At 32.7% G+C, this 17,186-nt stretch overlaps 1 protein-coding gene and 2 long non-coding RNA genes across 5 annotated transcripts; 2 read left to right on the top strand and 1 right to left on the bottom strand.

Annotated features, from left to right (window-relative positions):
• Positions 1 to 403: 403 nt before the first annotated feature.
• Positions 404 to 3,744, top strand: LOC124448483. Of its 2 annotated transcripts, XR_006949075.1 has the most exons (5): positions 404 to 466; positions 664 to 721; positions 797 to 1,116; positions 1,203 to 1,369; positions 3,610 to 3,744. It is a non-coding gene; the product is annotated as an uncharacterized LOC124448483 (long non-coding RNA). The 2 variants fall into 2 exon arrangements; XR_006949074.1 differs by lacking the exons at positions 404 to 466; positions 664 to 721 and having other exon boundaries at positions 739 to 1,116.
• A 245-nt stretch (positions 3,745 to 3,989) lies between these two features.
• LOC124447664 lies at positions 3,990 to 4,387 on the bottom strand. 2 transcript variants are annotated; one of them, XR_006948788.1, is made up of 2 exons: positions 4,315 to 4,387; positions 3,990 to 4,071 (listed from the first exon to the last, which is right to left on the bottom strand). It is a non-coding gene; the product is annotated as an uncharacterized LOC124447664 (long non-coding RNA). The 2 variants fall into 2 exon arrangements; XR_006948789.1 differs by lacking the exon at positions 4,315 to 4,387 and adding an exon at positions 4,199 to 4,249.
• A 10,774-nt stretch (positions 4,388 to 15,161) lies between these two features.
• LOC124448190 (protein ALP1-like) lies at positions 15,162 to 16,415 on the top strand. The gene has a single exon (XM_046999198.1). The coding sequence runs from the start codon at positions 15,162 to 15,164 to the stop codon at positions 16,413 to 16,415; it is 1,254 nt and encodes a 417-aa protein (XP_046855154.1).
• The last annotated feature ends 771 nt before the right edge of the window (positions 16,416 to 17,186 follow it).

The raw sequence follows: 17,186 nt of genomic DNA, 5'->3' as shown, positions 1-17,186 counted from the left end.
GACAAAGAATTGATAATGTTGATAATGGTTGTGAAAATGGTGATGTTCCCGGCGATAGAGAAGATGTTGTAAATAATGATGGCGATGATGATGGTAATTCTGGGAATATATTTTGTGGACGAGACGGAACAGTTAATGAAGGTGACGGGCGCCTTGTTACACAAAACGCCGAGCCTAAGAAAGTTGATAAAGAACACAGGAAGGGAAGAAGTAACAACAAAAGAAAAAGAGAAGAGGCAAAGTCCAGTGACAGAAAATGTGTGTCTTATACAAAGAAAAGAGCTAGTCATTTGACATCCTATGACAAATGTAAAGCCTTTCTTTGTCAAGAACCTTCTTCCAAAGATAATGGAATGGTGGATTGTGTTGTGATGTTTGTAAACAATGGTACCATTGGCGTTGGCATTACGACGAAGCCGAAAGGAAAATTTGATTGCGGATGCAATGTATCTTACTTTACTCATGGGTAAATTATACATCCACTTTTTCTAAACTACGAACTGTTAGCCTGTTCATTTTTGCGCATCACCGATTTATTTACATACGTATTCATAATAGTTATTAATACGTTCCTCGTGCTCTTAAATGTTTTATTTCTAAAATGTGAGTTTCTTGAACACACACGAATAAATATATTTCATTTCTTTTATCTTTTCCTGACAGATCTGCGAAAATATTTGACATAAATATAAAGGGAAATCCCTCATTCAGAGGATTAAAGGTTATGCTAGAATTTAAATTATTTAATATCAGTTGCAGATAAACATACCTATAATATTTTAACATTGAATTTTAGACACATTTAACAAAAATCGTCAACGGTGCCATACCCAGTAAACGCCACAGGTTATTTAAGCAAATGATCCATGGGCGAAATCAAGCTCAGACTGAACTCACCGATCTCTACATGACGTGTCCTTTAACTCAAACTCAAATATAAAAACATATTCTCTGTTAGAAATAGAGCCCCACTAGTGTCTTAACTCGTCATTTTTGTATATATAGGCAAAAGATCTGTTGAATGTAGTCAAAGAAATAGTCACAGATATTTTTCGATCCTTTGATGAAACAAATTCAATGAACATCAACTACATGTATAACGTTTTATTCCCTGAGGTTTGTTGTTCATCTAACGCCAAATTCCAAGACGTTTTTTTTGTTGTGAAAGCTATGTGACAGTGAAACTATGATATTTTATATAGGCTTGCATATATTGTATACGAAAAATTGAGCGTTGTCTCCGAAATAACGCTGAAAAAATTTTATAATTGTGCGAGTGGAGTTCAAGACGGTGCAGACTCTGAAAGTGACTAACCTTGTTGTCTACCGAAAAACCTGAAAGCTGTAGTGGATCTTGTAAAAATTTGAGGTGACTTGACAATGTATCATACTGATTTACTCTTATGACTCAATGTCGTCTAAACATACTATTGACGATGAGCTAGCGCTGTTTTTCGTTTAGGTTTACTGAATAAGATTTTCTTTTTTAGCTAAGTTCTACTACTTTATCAAAAAATAATGAATTCTTGTACAGGAAACAAGTATACTTCAATTTTTTCTATAGTTAAAATAAAAGATGCTTTAGTTACAACTACAAGAAGCAGAAAAAAATATGTCAAACAGAGTCAAGTTAACGATTAATTGAACTGGTGACTAAGGGCTGTTCATGAGCCCAGCTAACCGGGATTCAGCGAGACGTGAAATGATTTTGAGGTATTGAAAGGAGTAAAAACTTTAAACGCAAAACTTACAACCTTTCTTATAAGTCATGAGACATTCTAGTTGTAATTTTCGAACCTGGCCAAATTATTTGTTTTCATTTTAAAGGTTTTGTGAATTTGCAAATTCCGAACATAGAGAAATTGCTTAAATAGGTTTTTGTTGTGAAGGATTAATCTTTCCATTTGTTAAATGATTAAACGCTCGCTGAATCCCGGCTACCTGGCTCATATGAACAGGCCCTAAGATGGGCCAATTTATAGATATATTTCATATCAAAGTTAGCTATGAATCAAAATAGTTACCTCAAAAACACAAGTAAATCTTTTCACCACCATGCAACGCTATAAACTACATTAGCTGTTTAGATAACATAACAGTTGTTACATATGTGTTTTGATGGACAAATGTATTTATTCAAAAACCTCCACTTTTTCATCACTGTTATTATCCAGCGTACGTACGTTATGGCTATTACCCATGTATATAAAACATCAATTTTCACCATATACTACATTGTATAACTACCAAAAAGTTACATATGACTGTTCAAAAAGTATTTATTCAACAAAAGCTTTTCAACACCTTATTATCCAGCGTACGTACTTTGGGCTATTACCCACGTATATAAAACATCAATTTTCACCATATACTACATTGTATAACTACCAAAAAGTTATATATGACTGTTCAAAAAGTGTTTATTCAACAAAAAGTTTGTTTCAACACTTTTATTATCCAGCGTACGTACGTTGGGCGGCTATTACCCATGTATATAAAACATCAATTTTCACCATATACTACATTGTATAACTATCAAAAAGTTACATATGACTGTTCAAAAAGTATTTATTTAACAAAATGTTTTTTTCAACACTTTTATTATCCAGCGAACGTACGTTGGGCGGTTATTACCCATGTATATAAAACATCAATTTTCACCGTATACTACATTGTATAACTACCAAAAAGTTACATATGACTGTTCAAAAAGTATTTATTCAACAAAAAGTTTTTTTCAACACTTTTATCATCCAGCGAACGTACGTTGGGCGGCTATTACCCATGTATATAAAACATCAATTTTCACCATATACTACATTGTATAACTACCAAAAAGTTACATATGACTGTTCAAAAAGTATTTATTCAACAAAAAGTTTTTTTCAACACTTTTATTATCCAGCGAACGTAAGTTGGGCGGCTATTACCCATGTATATAAAACATCAATTTTCACCATATACTACGTTGTATAACTACCAAAAAGTTTCATATGACTGTTCAAAAAGTATTTATTCAACAAAAAGTTTTTTTCAACACTTTTATTATCCAGCGAACGTACTTTGGACGGTTATTACCCATGTGTATAAAACATCAATTTTCACCATATACTACATTGTATAACTACCAAAAAGTTGCATACGACAGTTCAACAAGTATTTATTGAACAATAACCTTTTTCAAAGCATTTATAAGCATACACAAGCCATGGCTATTATACATGATTTCTTAACACCTTCAAGTGTCCTTTACGTAAATTGATTTTCTAATAAAGGATTTTCAAGAGCTTTAAATGCCTGCACAAACCTGTTATACATCATCGCTGGTGCTTTTAGAGGTAGTTACTAATATTACACAACCTTTGGCGTTTCTTCCGTTGGCATACGGTTTTTGGCTTCCATGAATCGAAATAATAATTAATAGATTTTAGAAAAACTTCACCATTTAGCAACTCAAAACATTCAATTCTCTTCAGCTTTATATGAAATAATACTGAGTAGATTTCGTTTTAATTTTGTGATTAATAAGCACTTTTAAGTGCTTTCTTTGATTTGATTTCGTAACAACTTTTCAAGTGCCCTTTAAGTAAATTAATTTTCTAATTAAAGGATTTTCAAGAGCTTGAAGTGACTGCACAAACCTGTTATACATCATCGCTGGTGCTTTCATAGTCGTGTGTAAAAATATCGCTTTACCATATTCAACATCAAGTACGTTTTCATGGTTAATAAAACTATTCAAAAGTCAGTAATCTTGCCGTGCTGCTGAAAGTAGTGACCCACGTATTTTCCATTTCTTACTTCAATAAGATTTGCTCTTCCTTGGATCTGTCAAGCAAATGGCATAAATCTATAGCCTTCCGTTTAACAGTAAATGGAACTGAACAATCTTCATCAGTAGGTGCAGCTAGATATTCACACCAAAAATCATTGTCAGCATCGAATGTTAATGCGGTATGTAAATGATTAGAATGTGATTCTTTGCCTCGTTATAAGCTGCGATATCTTTATTGACATCCTTTGTTACTCGAGTAATTTGCTTCGAAAGTCTGGATGCCAACGCTTGACCATCTGAAAACAGAACAAACATACAGAAACATTTACAAACATACAGAGAACATTACAAAGAAGGCAACATGTAAAGTAATTTACAAACATTGCAAGTGGTATGGAACAATTATGAGATACGTATAGTTACCACAGTATTTAGACTTAAGATTTAGGAGAAACCATCTTTCAACAACATTTTTTCTCACTGGAGACAAAACACATTTTTCTTTCCTAGACGCAACCTCGCGTTTTGCATTTTCGTACTCTGAGTCAGTATTTTGCCAGCGTGCAGAAATTGAGTTTTCCCTTTCCATGATCTTCAACTGCTCGTCAATTCTAAACACTAAATACCAAATCACATTTAATATAAACGACAACGTTTTTGAAAATAGACATGTTTTGACATCTCATGATGCCATCTTCAGTATGAGTGAAATGATAGGTGATACAGTTATATAAAGTAATATGATACATAAATACAACAATAAAAGGAAATAAGATAAATTAATGAGAGCGTCCGAGCGTATTATAAACTAAATATTTGTATTGAATTTAAAAACTTGAACATTGAGGTCAGGGTTGTTTTATATGTGAAGTGCTCTTGATTTTAAGGGTGAATGAGGTACGGTGTGTCGATGATTTTGAAACAAGAGGTGAATAGTTGGTTTTGCATGAGTGAGATTTAAGAAGGCACGGTAGATATGAGAGTTTTGTCTGTTGTGGTATGTTCCCCTGATTCTGGTGGATAAATGGCGCGAAGTTCTTTGCCAATGTATTTGAATTACATCCCGCGCAATTGAATTCATATACCACCATAGATTTAAAGACACAATCCCTGATTCATTTAAATCTATGGCGTATATGAATTCAATTATAAGGGATGTAATTCGATACATTGGAGGAAACTGCGCCATTTATCCACCAGAATCAGGGAACATACCACAACAGACAAAACTCTCACATCTACCGACACCTTCTTAAATCTCACCATGTAAAACCAACTATTCACCCTCTTTGTTTCAAAATCATCAACACTGCTGACACCTCATTCACTCCTAAAATCAAAGAAGCACTTCCCATTAACAAACAACCTGACGTCAATGTTCAAGCTTTAACTTCAATACAATATTTAGTTTATAATACGCCTGACGCTCCTCTTAATTTATCTTATTTCCTTTGTTGTAATTTCTATGTATCATATTGCTTTATATAAACCCTGTATCACCTATTATTTCACTCATACTGAAGATGGCATCATGAGATGTCGAAACATGTCTATTTTCAAAAAAGTTGTCGTTTATATTAAATGTGATTTGGCAATAGTGCTTTTACGAAATTATGGAAATACCAAATCATTACAAATATAAGGCACGGTCAGACAAGCACCTTTAAGTTGCATATACATCTCTACTTGTAATAAAATGTAGAAAACAAGAAATAATTTTATTCGATATTCAAACTTATATTCATAATGTTATTGACGCATATTCATAGCTTCAAAATTTCCCAGTTCATTTTTCTAATATCTCACTGTTTAAGACTTTAATATCTCTAGAAACAAATTGAACTTTTCGAACTTTTGAACTTTTGCACTTGGATCAGTGCAACCATTTCATCGCATGTAAAGATCAGCGTACAAGTCCAGGTATATAACGTACTAGCATTTCCAATGTTCTTCTGTAAGTTGTTGAAGATTTACGTATATTTTTAAAAAAAAGTTTTCTGCGCGTAGAACATTTCCAAATAATGAGCATCAGTAATTATGTGTCAAATCTGTTCCTTAGCTACAAGCCATTATTTCTCAATTACTAACCTGTCTCAATTTCACGACCAAAAAAAGTCGATTCGTCCTTCATCCTCTCACGAATATCATCTATTGAAATGCTGTGAGCTTTAGATAATGAAAAGAAATTTACTGTTATAGATAATGAAGATGATTCGTATACTTTGTTGGATTAATTGTTAATTGTTCAGGAATCGATAAAAATCAGACTCAACGGGTTGAGTCACCTGATTTTTTTCAGGTTCCTGAGACGATTGCTTAAATTGTCTGAAAGCAGTGCGAAGATCATACCTCATTTAATTTCAAACACCGCACTGCATGTTTTCTATGCTTTCATGTGAGTCGTAAATAGTTCATATCCAAAATCAGAGTCAAATATAATCACACAACAAATACAAACATATACTCACACGGAAAGCACCTGCATAACTTTTCAATATCTGATTTTGCTTCTTCCACTTCAACAGCTGCTTCCATTGCCATCCAAACCCAAACAAAATTTAATTCATCCTCACACATATACAAATTCAAACAAAGAAAGAAACTAGCTATACCTAAACGCTTTCATTGCAAGAGCATCACTGAGTACATTAACTCTGTAACTTGACGCATTTCTTAGTCATTCTGTTAAATTGCGAATGTAAGACCACAATCTCTCCAACATCTCACCGTCAGTTAGGCCAAATCCTTCTTTACGACGGGGACTAAATTTAACCTTTTACAAGAAAGATTTAGTAAACAATTATTGAATTTTTATCATTTTATCATCTACAATACCATTAGTTATGACAGCATAGGTATCACAATCTGCTAATATGTATAAAAATAACAATAACAACTAACTTGGCATCGTCCAACATACACATAGCAGTAAAAATTGGAATTGAAAATTGAAAAATGTCAACAATCGGATCCTCCAAATTCTTTGTAAAAACAAAATAAAGAAAACATGTGAAAGACTACCTTTTCAAAGAAAAAAGTGTTGAGGGAAGTTACTGACTAAGGAAACAGGTAACAAAGCAACTATTGTCAATTGAATATTACCTGTAAGTGTTTCACCAACATGCATGCAACATCATACAATATGTTTATTTTGAGTGCAGGATTATCAGCATTATCTTTCTCTAATTTTGGAGAACATAAACCATCGCTCAATCTATAAAATATGTAGAATATTTTTAAATAATGCAACCACATGTATGAAAAATGCTTCAGCACTTGCACAAAGCATTAAAAGTAGCAAACCAGCTGAAAAAAATACATTTACACCATCAAATGCATGCATCCTAACCACCTCTTTCAAACCAAGAACATTTAGGTAAAAATAGACGAATGTGTAACAGACCTCTTCCATGTTTCAAATTTAAGAATTTTTAGGAAACTCATGTCGATAGCCTTGTTCAAAGATTGCTGTTTCATCAAGAGCCTGTAGCGATTCATAGATCAAACAGCAGTCCCAGCAGAAAATATTGACATTCCTATAAGTATCAATATGTAACAAACAAAAGTATACAAGAGCTTTATTTCTAAAAGCCCATGGCAAAAATTTATTGAAAATAAAAACTATGTGGTAAAGAATGTAAAAAAGTGAAATCTATTCAAAGCACTGTGACTTCCATTCCTTCATCTTGAATTTTTATTAGAATAAAGTATTAAAGCTACATTGACCTTGTTTGATGTGTGGTATAAATGGCAACAAATTGATCAACGTGTTTCTGATCATGGAACATCAGTTGTCCAAATAGAGGTTTTCCAAGACACTGCCCAGCTTTTTTCCTTCTGTCCATAAATAGAGCATCAAAGACTCAAAGATCACACCATCAGTCCTCAATAAAATGACGAAGGATCAATGATGCAAAATGATGCAGTCAAAAGGTGTTTGAGATAGCATTTGCTAATGCTTTTTACTAAATTGTCATTGTTAAACACACTAGCACACAACCAATTTCTTTATTATCAAGAAGGTTAGAAGTCGCTACCTCTCGTTTTCAGTCTGACCATTCCATATCATTATAGAGTAAAGATCTGTTTCAACTAAAAGTAAATGAACTATTTAAATACTTATAATTATATTATATAAAGAAATTTTACCGCTACAAACAAATCTTTAAGCCAATGTAAAACACGGTTATGTGCTATCCAAACCATTTGTCATTTGTTACTAATTGTTACAAAACAAGTACAGTCCAAAAGTCGTTTCTAAACAGGTCCACTAGACTCAAGAATGCATTACTAAACAATTTAAATGTATGGCAACAAGATCAGCCTTAGTCAATTCAAGGAAAAGCTATGAGTATGTTATAAATTATCCTTAGAAACAATACATGATGACAGTGACGGTTCAAGAACATGGAAAACTATATTTCTATCTTGTGACAAGACACGTCAACTGTCCAGTGGAATATTGTGTTGTTTTTAATGTTTGTGACATCATGTTGGCCTCCAAAAGCTGTAGTATGTTTTCATTTAGTTATGTATGTGTTGTATTCATAGCAAGTTGAATAAATAAATAAAAAGTAAATAATATTGATTTCGTTATGTATATTCTCAACTTTAATTAAGAAATAAAAGATGTTAACTGTGTTTGCACAGGCTATGCAAATGAGAAGACCTTTTGGGAGTACTGAGCAGATCAGTGCAGCCCGAGACCGAAGGTCTGGTTGCACCTGCTCGAGAGTTCTCGCAACGTTTTGTAATGAAGTGTAACTAAATAATAAAATTTCTGAACTTACTCCTAGTACTGCGTTTGTACAGGAGTCTAAAATGTTAGAAATCTTCACAATAAGGGTCTATAAACTGAATCAACTTAGTACAACCTCTTCCAAAAACTCCTTAAATTTCTGTATGTCTAAATAACAGGTCAGGAACTTCTTTTTTGTGAAGGTTGTGTAAGCTGCTTCAATTTTTTATTTTGATAAAGTTTTTTATTGCTTATTAATGTCGTAACTGGCCACTGGGGAAAGTTTGAGTATTAAGTGACGGTTACCCTAGAGCTTTAGGCTCCCTGTAAAAATTATCATGAATTCTTTTTGTAATTAAATTATATTTATTGAAAATCAATTTACGAACTAGTGATTGTGATACAACTTTATGATTTTAGTTATTGTCAATAAAACAGAAATATTTTGTGTGTTTAGAAATGTTTTTGAGATGTACTCTCAACTAACTAACTGATATAAACAACACACAAAAAGAAACTTCCTCCAAAAATTTACTGTTATAAAATCTAATTTAATAAATTCCAGGTAATTAAACACAGCAAAAATTAGACTTGCTAAATGCCAAGTGAAGAATAGAGTCCTTTACGCTTTTAAGATGGACGTGTTTTGCAGTGAAAAAAAATCCAATTCTGAATTGATTATTAAAAATTGTTGTAATCAGTTTCAGCAAGTATTCAGCAACATTATTTTATACGTATTAATCAGTTTAAAGAATGCCCATTTATCGCATCAAAACAGGGCAATCGCAATTGGCATTTTAGAGTTTGCAGAGTTTCATTCATTTAGCAGTTATTATAAATTCATCAAGAGGGGAATTTTCTTTTTGTGTGGTGTTCAGATTTTTCTCAATTTAAATCTGTAAATGAAATTGATTTATGTATAAGCACTATAAATTAATAAATAATCATTCAGACCATATCTAGCAAGGTCAAGGAGGGTCACCAATTATTGATTAACGGAGCGCTCAGTGGTTGTGTACAGTTGCTTTTACTATGGCAAATTTAGGAATATTTTTAAACGTAATCAATTTTATTGTACAATTATTCAGTTGTTTAATTTCATTTTGTATTACCACAAGAGAGACAACATACTCGTATTTGTTATTTTAAGCGATAACATTTAGTTGAATGTGATGTTGAAAATATGATATGGTGTTGGATTGCCTTGGTTGATTGTGGTGTCCAATTTAACACACGTCTTCGCTTTCATTCTTTGTTAAACTGTTTGGCATAGCAATCTTAGTGAATAGATTGGCAATCTATTCATATGACACTTAACTTTCAGTGCGCTAAATATCAAAACTAGAAAGTTTCAACCGTCGACCAGTAAAAGGTTTGTAAAACAAAAGACAAAGAATTATCTTGCGTGTTTACAATATATAAATGTGACGTTTTTAAATTGTTCGCCAAGTGTTAAGTCATTTTACATTTTGAATAAAATTTTAATCTCATTCATTACCTATTGCCCTCAAAGAATCGTTCTTTCTAATGTCTATTTAAAAAAGAATCGCTGCTCACTTTCCCAAATAATGTCGTAATATTTAAATTTAAATACTTAGCTAAGTTTGTCGTCTATAGAATGTAATTTAATGTTTTAGGAACTGTACTTTGCTAAATTAGTATTACCGTAACTGCGTAAAGGCACTATTGATATTGCGCATTTAATAAAAACGACAAATTTTTTTAAAATAGACATGTTTCGACATCACATGATGCCGTTCGGACGCTCCCCATCAATTTATCTTATTTCCTTATTATTGTTGTAATTTATGTATCATATTACTTTTATATAAACCTTGTATTATTTATTATTTCACTTATACTGAAGATGGTATTATGAGATGTCGAAACATGTCTATTTTAAAAAAAATTGTCGTTTTTGTTAAATGCGTAATTTAGTTTTCTTGTTAAATTTGTTTCTGTAAAATTTGCGCACGCCCCATGTGGAAAATAACTTGCATGTTTGCAATGGTTCGCGTGTTGAAATAAATTATTCATTTATTCATTCATTCTACTGTCATGTCTTAAAAAACCCTTCAAAATAACAAGTAAAGCTTCCCACAATCAACCTCTTGGCTCCAGCAACCCTGCCAAAATACCATAAATGATATATTATAAATAACCTTTAGAAATTGTAATTCTGTAATTATAGACCAATGAAACAAAGTTACCAATCAAAACAACAACAATTTGCTTACCAAAGACAAATCACTGTCATTTGAAGCAAGGTATGTTTATCTTTGTAAAATATGTGTGTTATTTCTATAACTTTGTCGTGATATTAAATGACATTTATAAGTCACTAGTTGTTTTGGAAATATGGAAATTTTCTTCATTAAATTGATTTATATCTGCAATAAACTAGTATCACTTATTGTATTTAAGTTCCAGTTTTTTTAAGCAGCTAAATAATTTTGCAAATATTTGTTGTAAATTGCAAATGTGTTTTGTTTCTCTTGGTTTAGATGTATAAAAAAATATGTATTTGAAATTTAAAGTACTTTTTAAACAACTCTATCGGTAAAAGTTTAGTTTCAAAATATTCTTTTAAAATTTTCAACCCACAAAATTATTCATATTGTATTTTAAATCTATAATTAGGTGCTATATAATGTGTTCTGTCATAACCTAGATCTTCCTCTATTTTGTGAAAAAAATTTGTAAAATGTTTTTGTTGTTAATGTAACATGTTTTCTTATTTAATTTAGGTCCATAAAAACCATGTTTTATGCTACAAACCCTTTACCTGACATCATTGAGAAATGGCAAACTTGTGATTGAAATATGGACAACTTTGTGTAAAGTTAAAGGTACCATACACTTGCCTTTCATATCTGTGCATGCAAAGAAAAAAAGAAATTTTGTCTGACAAAGTAAACATTTTCGATCATTTTATTTTGATACATTTACTCGAATGTACATCACATCACAGTCATTTCTTACTCATAACCTTCTCCCCTTGACCCAAATATGTACACTAAGGAAGATATGAAGATTTCAGTATAGAATATTGTGAAATTAACTACATGAAAAACACAGTGGAATAGAGCATGTATATGTGACATCATTCATGTCACGTGTTCAAAGTTAAATGTTACAACTGGTTTATACATGCTTCATTACACATGCTTCAGTAGTTTTTCTATATACACATGCTTCAGTAGTTTTTCTATCTACACATGCTTCAGTAGTTTTTCTATCTACCCATGCTTCAGTAGTTTTTCTGTCTACACGTGCTTCAGTAATTTTTCTACCTACACATGCTTCTGTAGTTTTTCTATCTACACATGCTTCAGTAGTTTTTCTACCTACACATGCTTCAGTAGTTTTTCTATCTACACATACTTAAGTAGTTTTCTATCTACCCATGCTTCAGTAGTTTTTCTATCTACACATGCTTCAGTAGTAATTCTATCTACACATACTTAAATAGTTTTTCTATCTACACATGCTTCAGTGGTTTTTCTGTCTACACGTGCTTCAGTAATTTTTCTACCTACACATGCTTCAGTATTTGATCTATCTACACATGCTTCACTAGTTTTTCTATCTACACATGCTTCAGTGGTTTTTCTATCTACACATGCTTCAGTGGTTTTTCTATCTACACATGTTTCAGTAGTTTTTCTATCTACACATGATTCAGTAGTTTTTCATCTCACATGCTTCAGTAGTTTTTCTATATACACATGTTTCAGTAGTTTTATCTACACATGCTTCAGTAGTTTCTATCTACCCATGCTTCAGTAGTTTTCTACACACATACTTCTAGTTTTCTATCTACACATGCTTCTGTAGTTTTTCTATTTACATGCTTCAGTAGTTGATCTATCTACACATGCTTCAGTAGTTTTTCTACCTACACATGCTTCAGTAGTTTTTCTATCTACACATACTTAAGTAGTTTTCTATCTATCCATGCTTCAGTAGTTTTTCTATCTACACATACTTAAGTAGTTTTCTATCTACACATGCTTCAGTAGTTTTTCTATCTACACATGCTTCAGTGTTTTTCTATCTACACATGCTTCAGTAGTTGATCTATCTACACATGCTTCAGTAGTTAATCTATCTACACATGATTTATTAGTTTTTCTATCTACACATGCTTCAGTAGTTTTTCTATCTACACATGATTCAGTAGTTTTTCTGATCTACACATGATTCAGTAGTTTTTCTATCTACACATGCTTCAGTACTTTTTCTATCTACACATGATTCAGTAGTTTTTCTATCTACACATGATTCAGTAGTTTTTCTATCTACACATGCTTCAGTAGTTTTTCTATATACACATGCTTCAGTAGTTTTTCTATCTACACATGCTTCAGTAGTTTTTCTATCTACCCATGCTTCAGTAGTTTTTCTATCTACACACATACCTTAGTAGTTTTCTAACTACACATGCTTCAGTAGTTTTCTATCTACACATGCTTCAGTGGTTTTTCTATCACACATGCTTCAGTAGTTGATCTATCACACATGCTTCAGTAGTTTTTCTACCTACACATGCTTCATTATTTCATCACACATGCTTCAGTAGTTAATCTCCATCTCACATGATTCAGTAGTTTTCTATCACACATGCTTCAGTAATTTTTTCTATCACACATGTTTCAGTAGTTTTTCATTCACACATACTTAAGTAGTTTTCTATCTACACATGCTTCAGTAGTTTTTCTATCTGCACATGCTTCAGTGGTTTTTCTATCTACACATGCTTCAGTAGTTGATCTATCTACACATGCCTAGTAGTTAATCTTATCTACACATGATTCAGTAGTTTTTCACTACACATGCTTCAGTACTTTTTTCTATCTACACATGTTTCAGTAGTTTTTCCATCTACACATACTTAAGTAGTTTTCTATCTACACATGCTTCAGTAGTTAACTATTCACATGATTCAGTAGTTTTATCTACCTACTTTTAGTAATTTTTTCATTCACACAAGCTCAGTAGTTTTTCTATTCACATTCTTCAGTAGTTTTCTATCTACACATACCATAGTTTTCTATCTACACATGCTTCAGTAGTTTTTCATCTACACATGTTTCAGTGGTTTTTCATCACACATGTTTTCAGTAGTTGATCTATTTACACATGCTTCAGTAGTTTTTCTACCTACACATGCTTCAGTAGTTTTTCTATCTACACATGCTTCAGTAGTTAATCTATCCACACATGATTCAGTAGTTTTTCTATCTACACATGTTTCAGTAGTTTTTCATTCACATGCTTAGTAGTTTTCACTCACACATGTTTCAGTAGTTTTTTCTAACTACACATGCTTCAGTAGTTTTTCTATCTACACATGCTTCAGTAGTTTTCTATCTACAACTGCTTCAGTAGTTTTTCTATGTAAACATGCTTCAGTAGTTTTTCTATCTACACATGTTTCAGTAGTTTTTCTATCTACACATGCTTCAGTAGTTTTCTACCTACACATGCTTCAGTAATTTTTCTAACTACACATGCTTCAGTAGTTTTTCTATCTAACCATGTTTCAGTAGTTTTTCTATCTAAACATGCTTCAGTAGTTTTTCATCTACACATGCTTCAGTAGACCATCTACACATGCTTCAGTAGTTTTTCTATCTACACATGCTTCAGTAGTTTTTCTATCTTCACATGCTTCAGTAGTTTTTCTATCTACACATGCTTCAGTAGTTTTTCTATCTACCCATGTTTCAGTAGTTTTTCTATCTAAACATGCTTCAGTAGTTTTTCTATCTACACATGCTTCAGTAGTTAATCTATCTACACATGCTTCAGTAGTTTTTCTATCTTTACATGCTTCAGTACATCATCCTTTACACTGACCATTCCTTCCATTGTACTATCTTTAGAAATTTAGAAATTTTGTACGTTCTTTAGGTTGCAAACCTATGAGTCCATACTTCTAAATTTGGAAATTCTTTTGCAGCATACACCTTCTCTGTTTGAGTGACCTTGACTACAGTACCGACCTCGAGTAGCATGACTTGACTCGCGAGTATCGAATGGCTAGTGGGCGAGTTAATTGCGAGACACTCAAGAGTGACAAGTTACGATTAAGCAAGTGGCTCGCGATGCAGTCGCGAGGCACTCTCGAGTGTGAGAAGTTTGCGAGTAAATAAAATAACTTGCTTTTTGCGAGTGAATCGAAATAACTCGCAAAAAGTTTTTTCTCCAGTATTTGAAATTCACAAACATAGTCTTAAGTGTAGTGACAAGTAAAATTCCTTGAACATTTTGAAGGCAACAGTTTTATGTCTTTTTATGAAACATGGAAGTAAAATTACTATTCATTTGAAGCAATATCTCGGGACCTAATGACGTTGAAATCTTTTGAGTTTTTTTACAAAAGCATTTTAATAACTTCACATTTTTCATGGCACAAACGTTATTCGTAAATCGGTAGAGACCATAGAGAAATGTAAAGTAAATGGCCCTTTTTATACTAGAGACGGATCATCCGTCTGGACGAATCATCCGTCTGACAGATCATCCGTCTAAGTATAAACACGAGACGAACTATCCACACAAAATTCATATAGACGAACGAGACGAACTTGTCAATTCGGAGGCTCGGCAGCAAACGTCTATGGCGGAAAATTCAAATTCAAAATGGCGGCAGAAATGCAATTGGTGAAGCATTTATCTCGAAAAAGAAAATTAAATGAAGAAAGATTATTTTTGTGGCAAAGAGAGAGCGTTACACGAGCAAAGCGTCGTTTCGAAGATGAATTAGCTGATGAGATCGAACTAGCGCTTGCTGCAGCATCATCTGTTATTTTTCTTACTAGAAAACAAAGGAAGGACAGGCGTCCTGATGAGCGCAGGAGAAATACTTGGTGGTCTGAAGGCTATCAGTCTTGGAGTGATGCAGCATTCAAGAGGCGCTTCAGAGTGTCTCGTGCGACGTTTGATTTTCTTCTAAACGAAATTGGTCACGAAATTGTTAAACAACCAACTCGAATGAAACCCCATCCAACAACTCTTGATACACAATTGGCAATTTGTTTGTATTGGTTGGCACATGGAGTTACCTATCTAACAGTAGGAGATTTATTTGGTGTTGCTGCATCAACTGCTTATTGCATCTTCATGGACGTTTGCAAAGTGCTGGTCAAGATCTTGTATGACAGGTTTATTTACCTACCAAAGACAATAGATGAATGGACACACGAACTCCAAGGGTTTCTTGAAAATTGGGAGTTTCCATGTGTTGGGGCATGGGATGGCTTTCATGTATATGTTTCGAGTAGATTGAAGAATTTTTATAGTTACAAGAAGCGATATTCTGTTACTAATATGGGGTTTATTGGATATAATAAAAGGTTTATGTTTGCTGCAGTAGGTGCACCTGGCTCAACTCATGATTCAAGGCTTTTAAAGAATTGTGAAGTATACTCAGAAATTGAACATGGCAAAGTGCTGCCAAAAAATTCACTGAACCTACAACCCTATGGAGAAATACCACTTACAACTGTTGGTGATTCAGCCTTTCCATCCCACTCGTGGTTTCTTAAGCCATACAAAGAAGGAATGCGAGAACCCCAAAAAAGTTACTTCAACAGGAGGCTTTGTTCTGCCCGAGTTGTGTCCGAGCATGCATATGGAATGCTTAAAGGTAGATGGCGAATCTTGTACAAGAAGACAGAATGTCATTTGGATAATATTCAAATATTAATCATGACTTGCATTTTGCTACTTAACATTTGCATTGACAGAAATGATCCATGTAAGCCCAGATGGCGCCTTGAAGTAAACCAGCTCAATCTCATTCATGGATCTGGCCAAGCAACAAATGCAGCTGAAGATGTAAGATGCATGATAACTAATTGGCTATGGACATTGCGGCAAGAAAGAGCCATATAAATTATGAATAAGTTTTAATAGTTTAATAGTTTAGCAATTTTTGCTTTTGTGTTTCATAAAAATCTGTTGTTGTTACAACATAAGTCATCTTCTAATATGCATTTTCCTCAGTGAGGTGCATCACTAACCAAACTGTCTTTCAAGCATTTGGCTATTTCTCATCTGCCAGTAGTTTGTGGCCAGAGAGACTATTACAAAAGTTAACTCTCACACAGAGAACAAACCTAACCAGAATAAAACATATACTTGTATTTAGCTGGAAAACTCAGGGAAAATTAACATTTAGTGTAAGACTCACGTTTATTGATGAAGTTAAATACCTATGCAATATACTTGTAAATTTGTTGTAAATTTGTTTCCTTCAAAAAAAATTTCATTTTAATCAATGATACATCTGGCATTCTGATTTGTGTACAATGTATACATTGTACACAAATATACTGGAATGTGTTCACTTAATGGAAAAAATATCAATATTTTTTGTATTACATGAAAACAGAAAAAATATCAGCATCAAAATATTAATAAAATCAAATAAAGGAATATTTTACATTGATATTTCCAAAGTCACAATTAACATCCAATTAACAAGCATATACAAGTAAATTAAATGTTTCCATGCATTTATCACAATTTGTCATCAATATATAGGTACTTTGACACTCAATTAACATTATTGATTCAGTTTTATAACACAGAAAAAATAAAAAACAAACAACATCAAATCTTTGGAATTGACAACTAAACTATACTATTTAATTGTTGATGCTG

The sequence above is a fragment of the Xenia sp. Carnegie-2017 genome, unplaced genomic scaffold (assembly GCF_021976095.1).
Source record: "Xenia sp. Carnegie-2017 unplaced genomic scaffold, XeniaSp_v1 HiC_scaffold_23, whole genome shotgun sequence".
NCBI classification, from domain to species: Eukaryota; Metazoa; Cnidaria; class Anthozoa; order Malacalcyonacea; family Xeniidae; genus Xenia; species Xenia sp. Carnegie-2017.
This window is presented reverse-complemented; position numbering and strand designations above follow the sequence as displayed.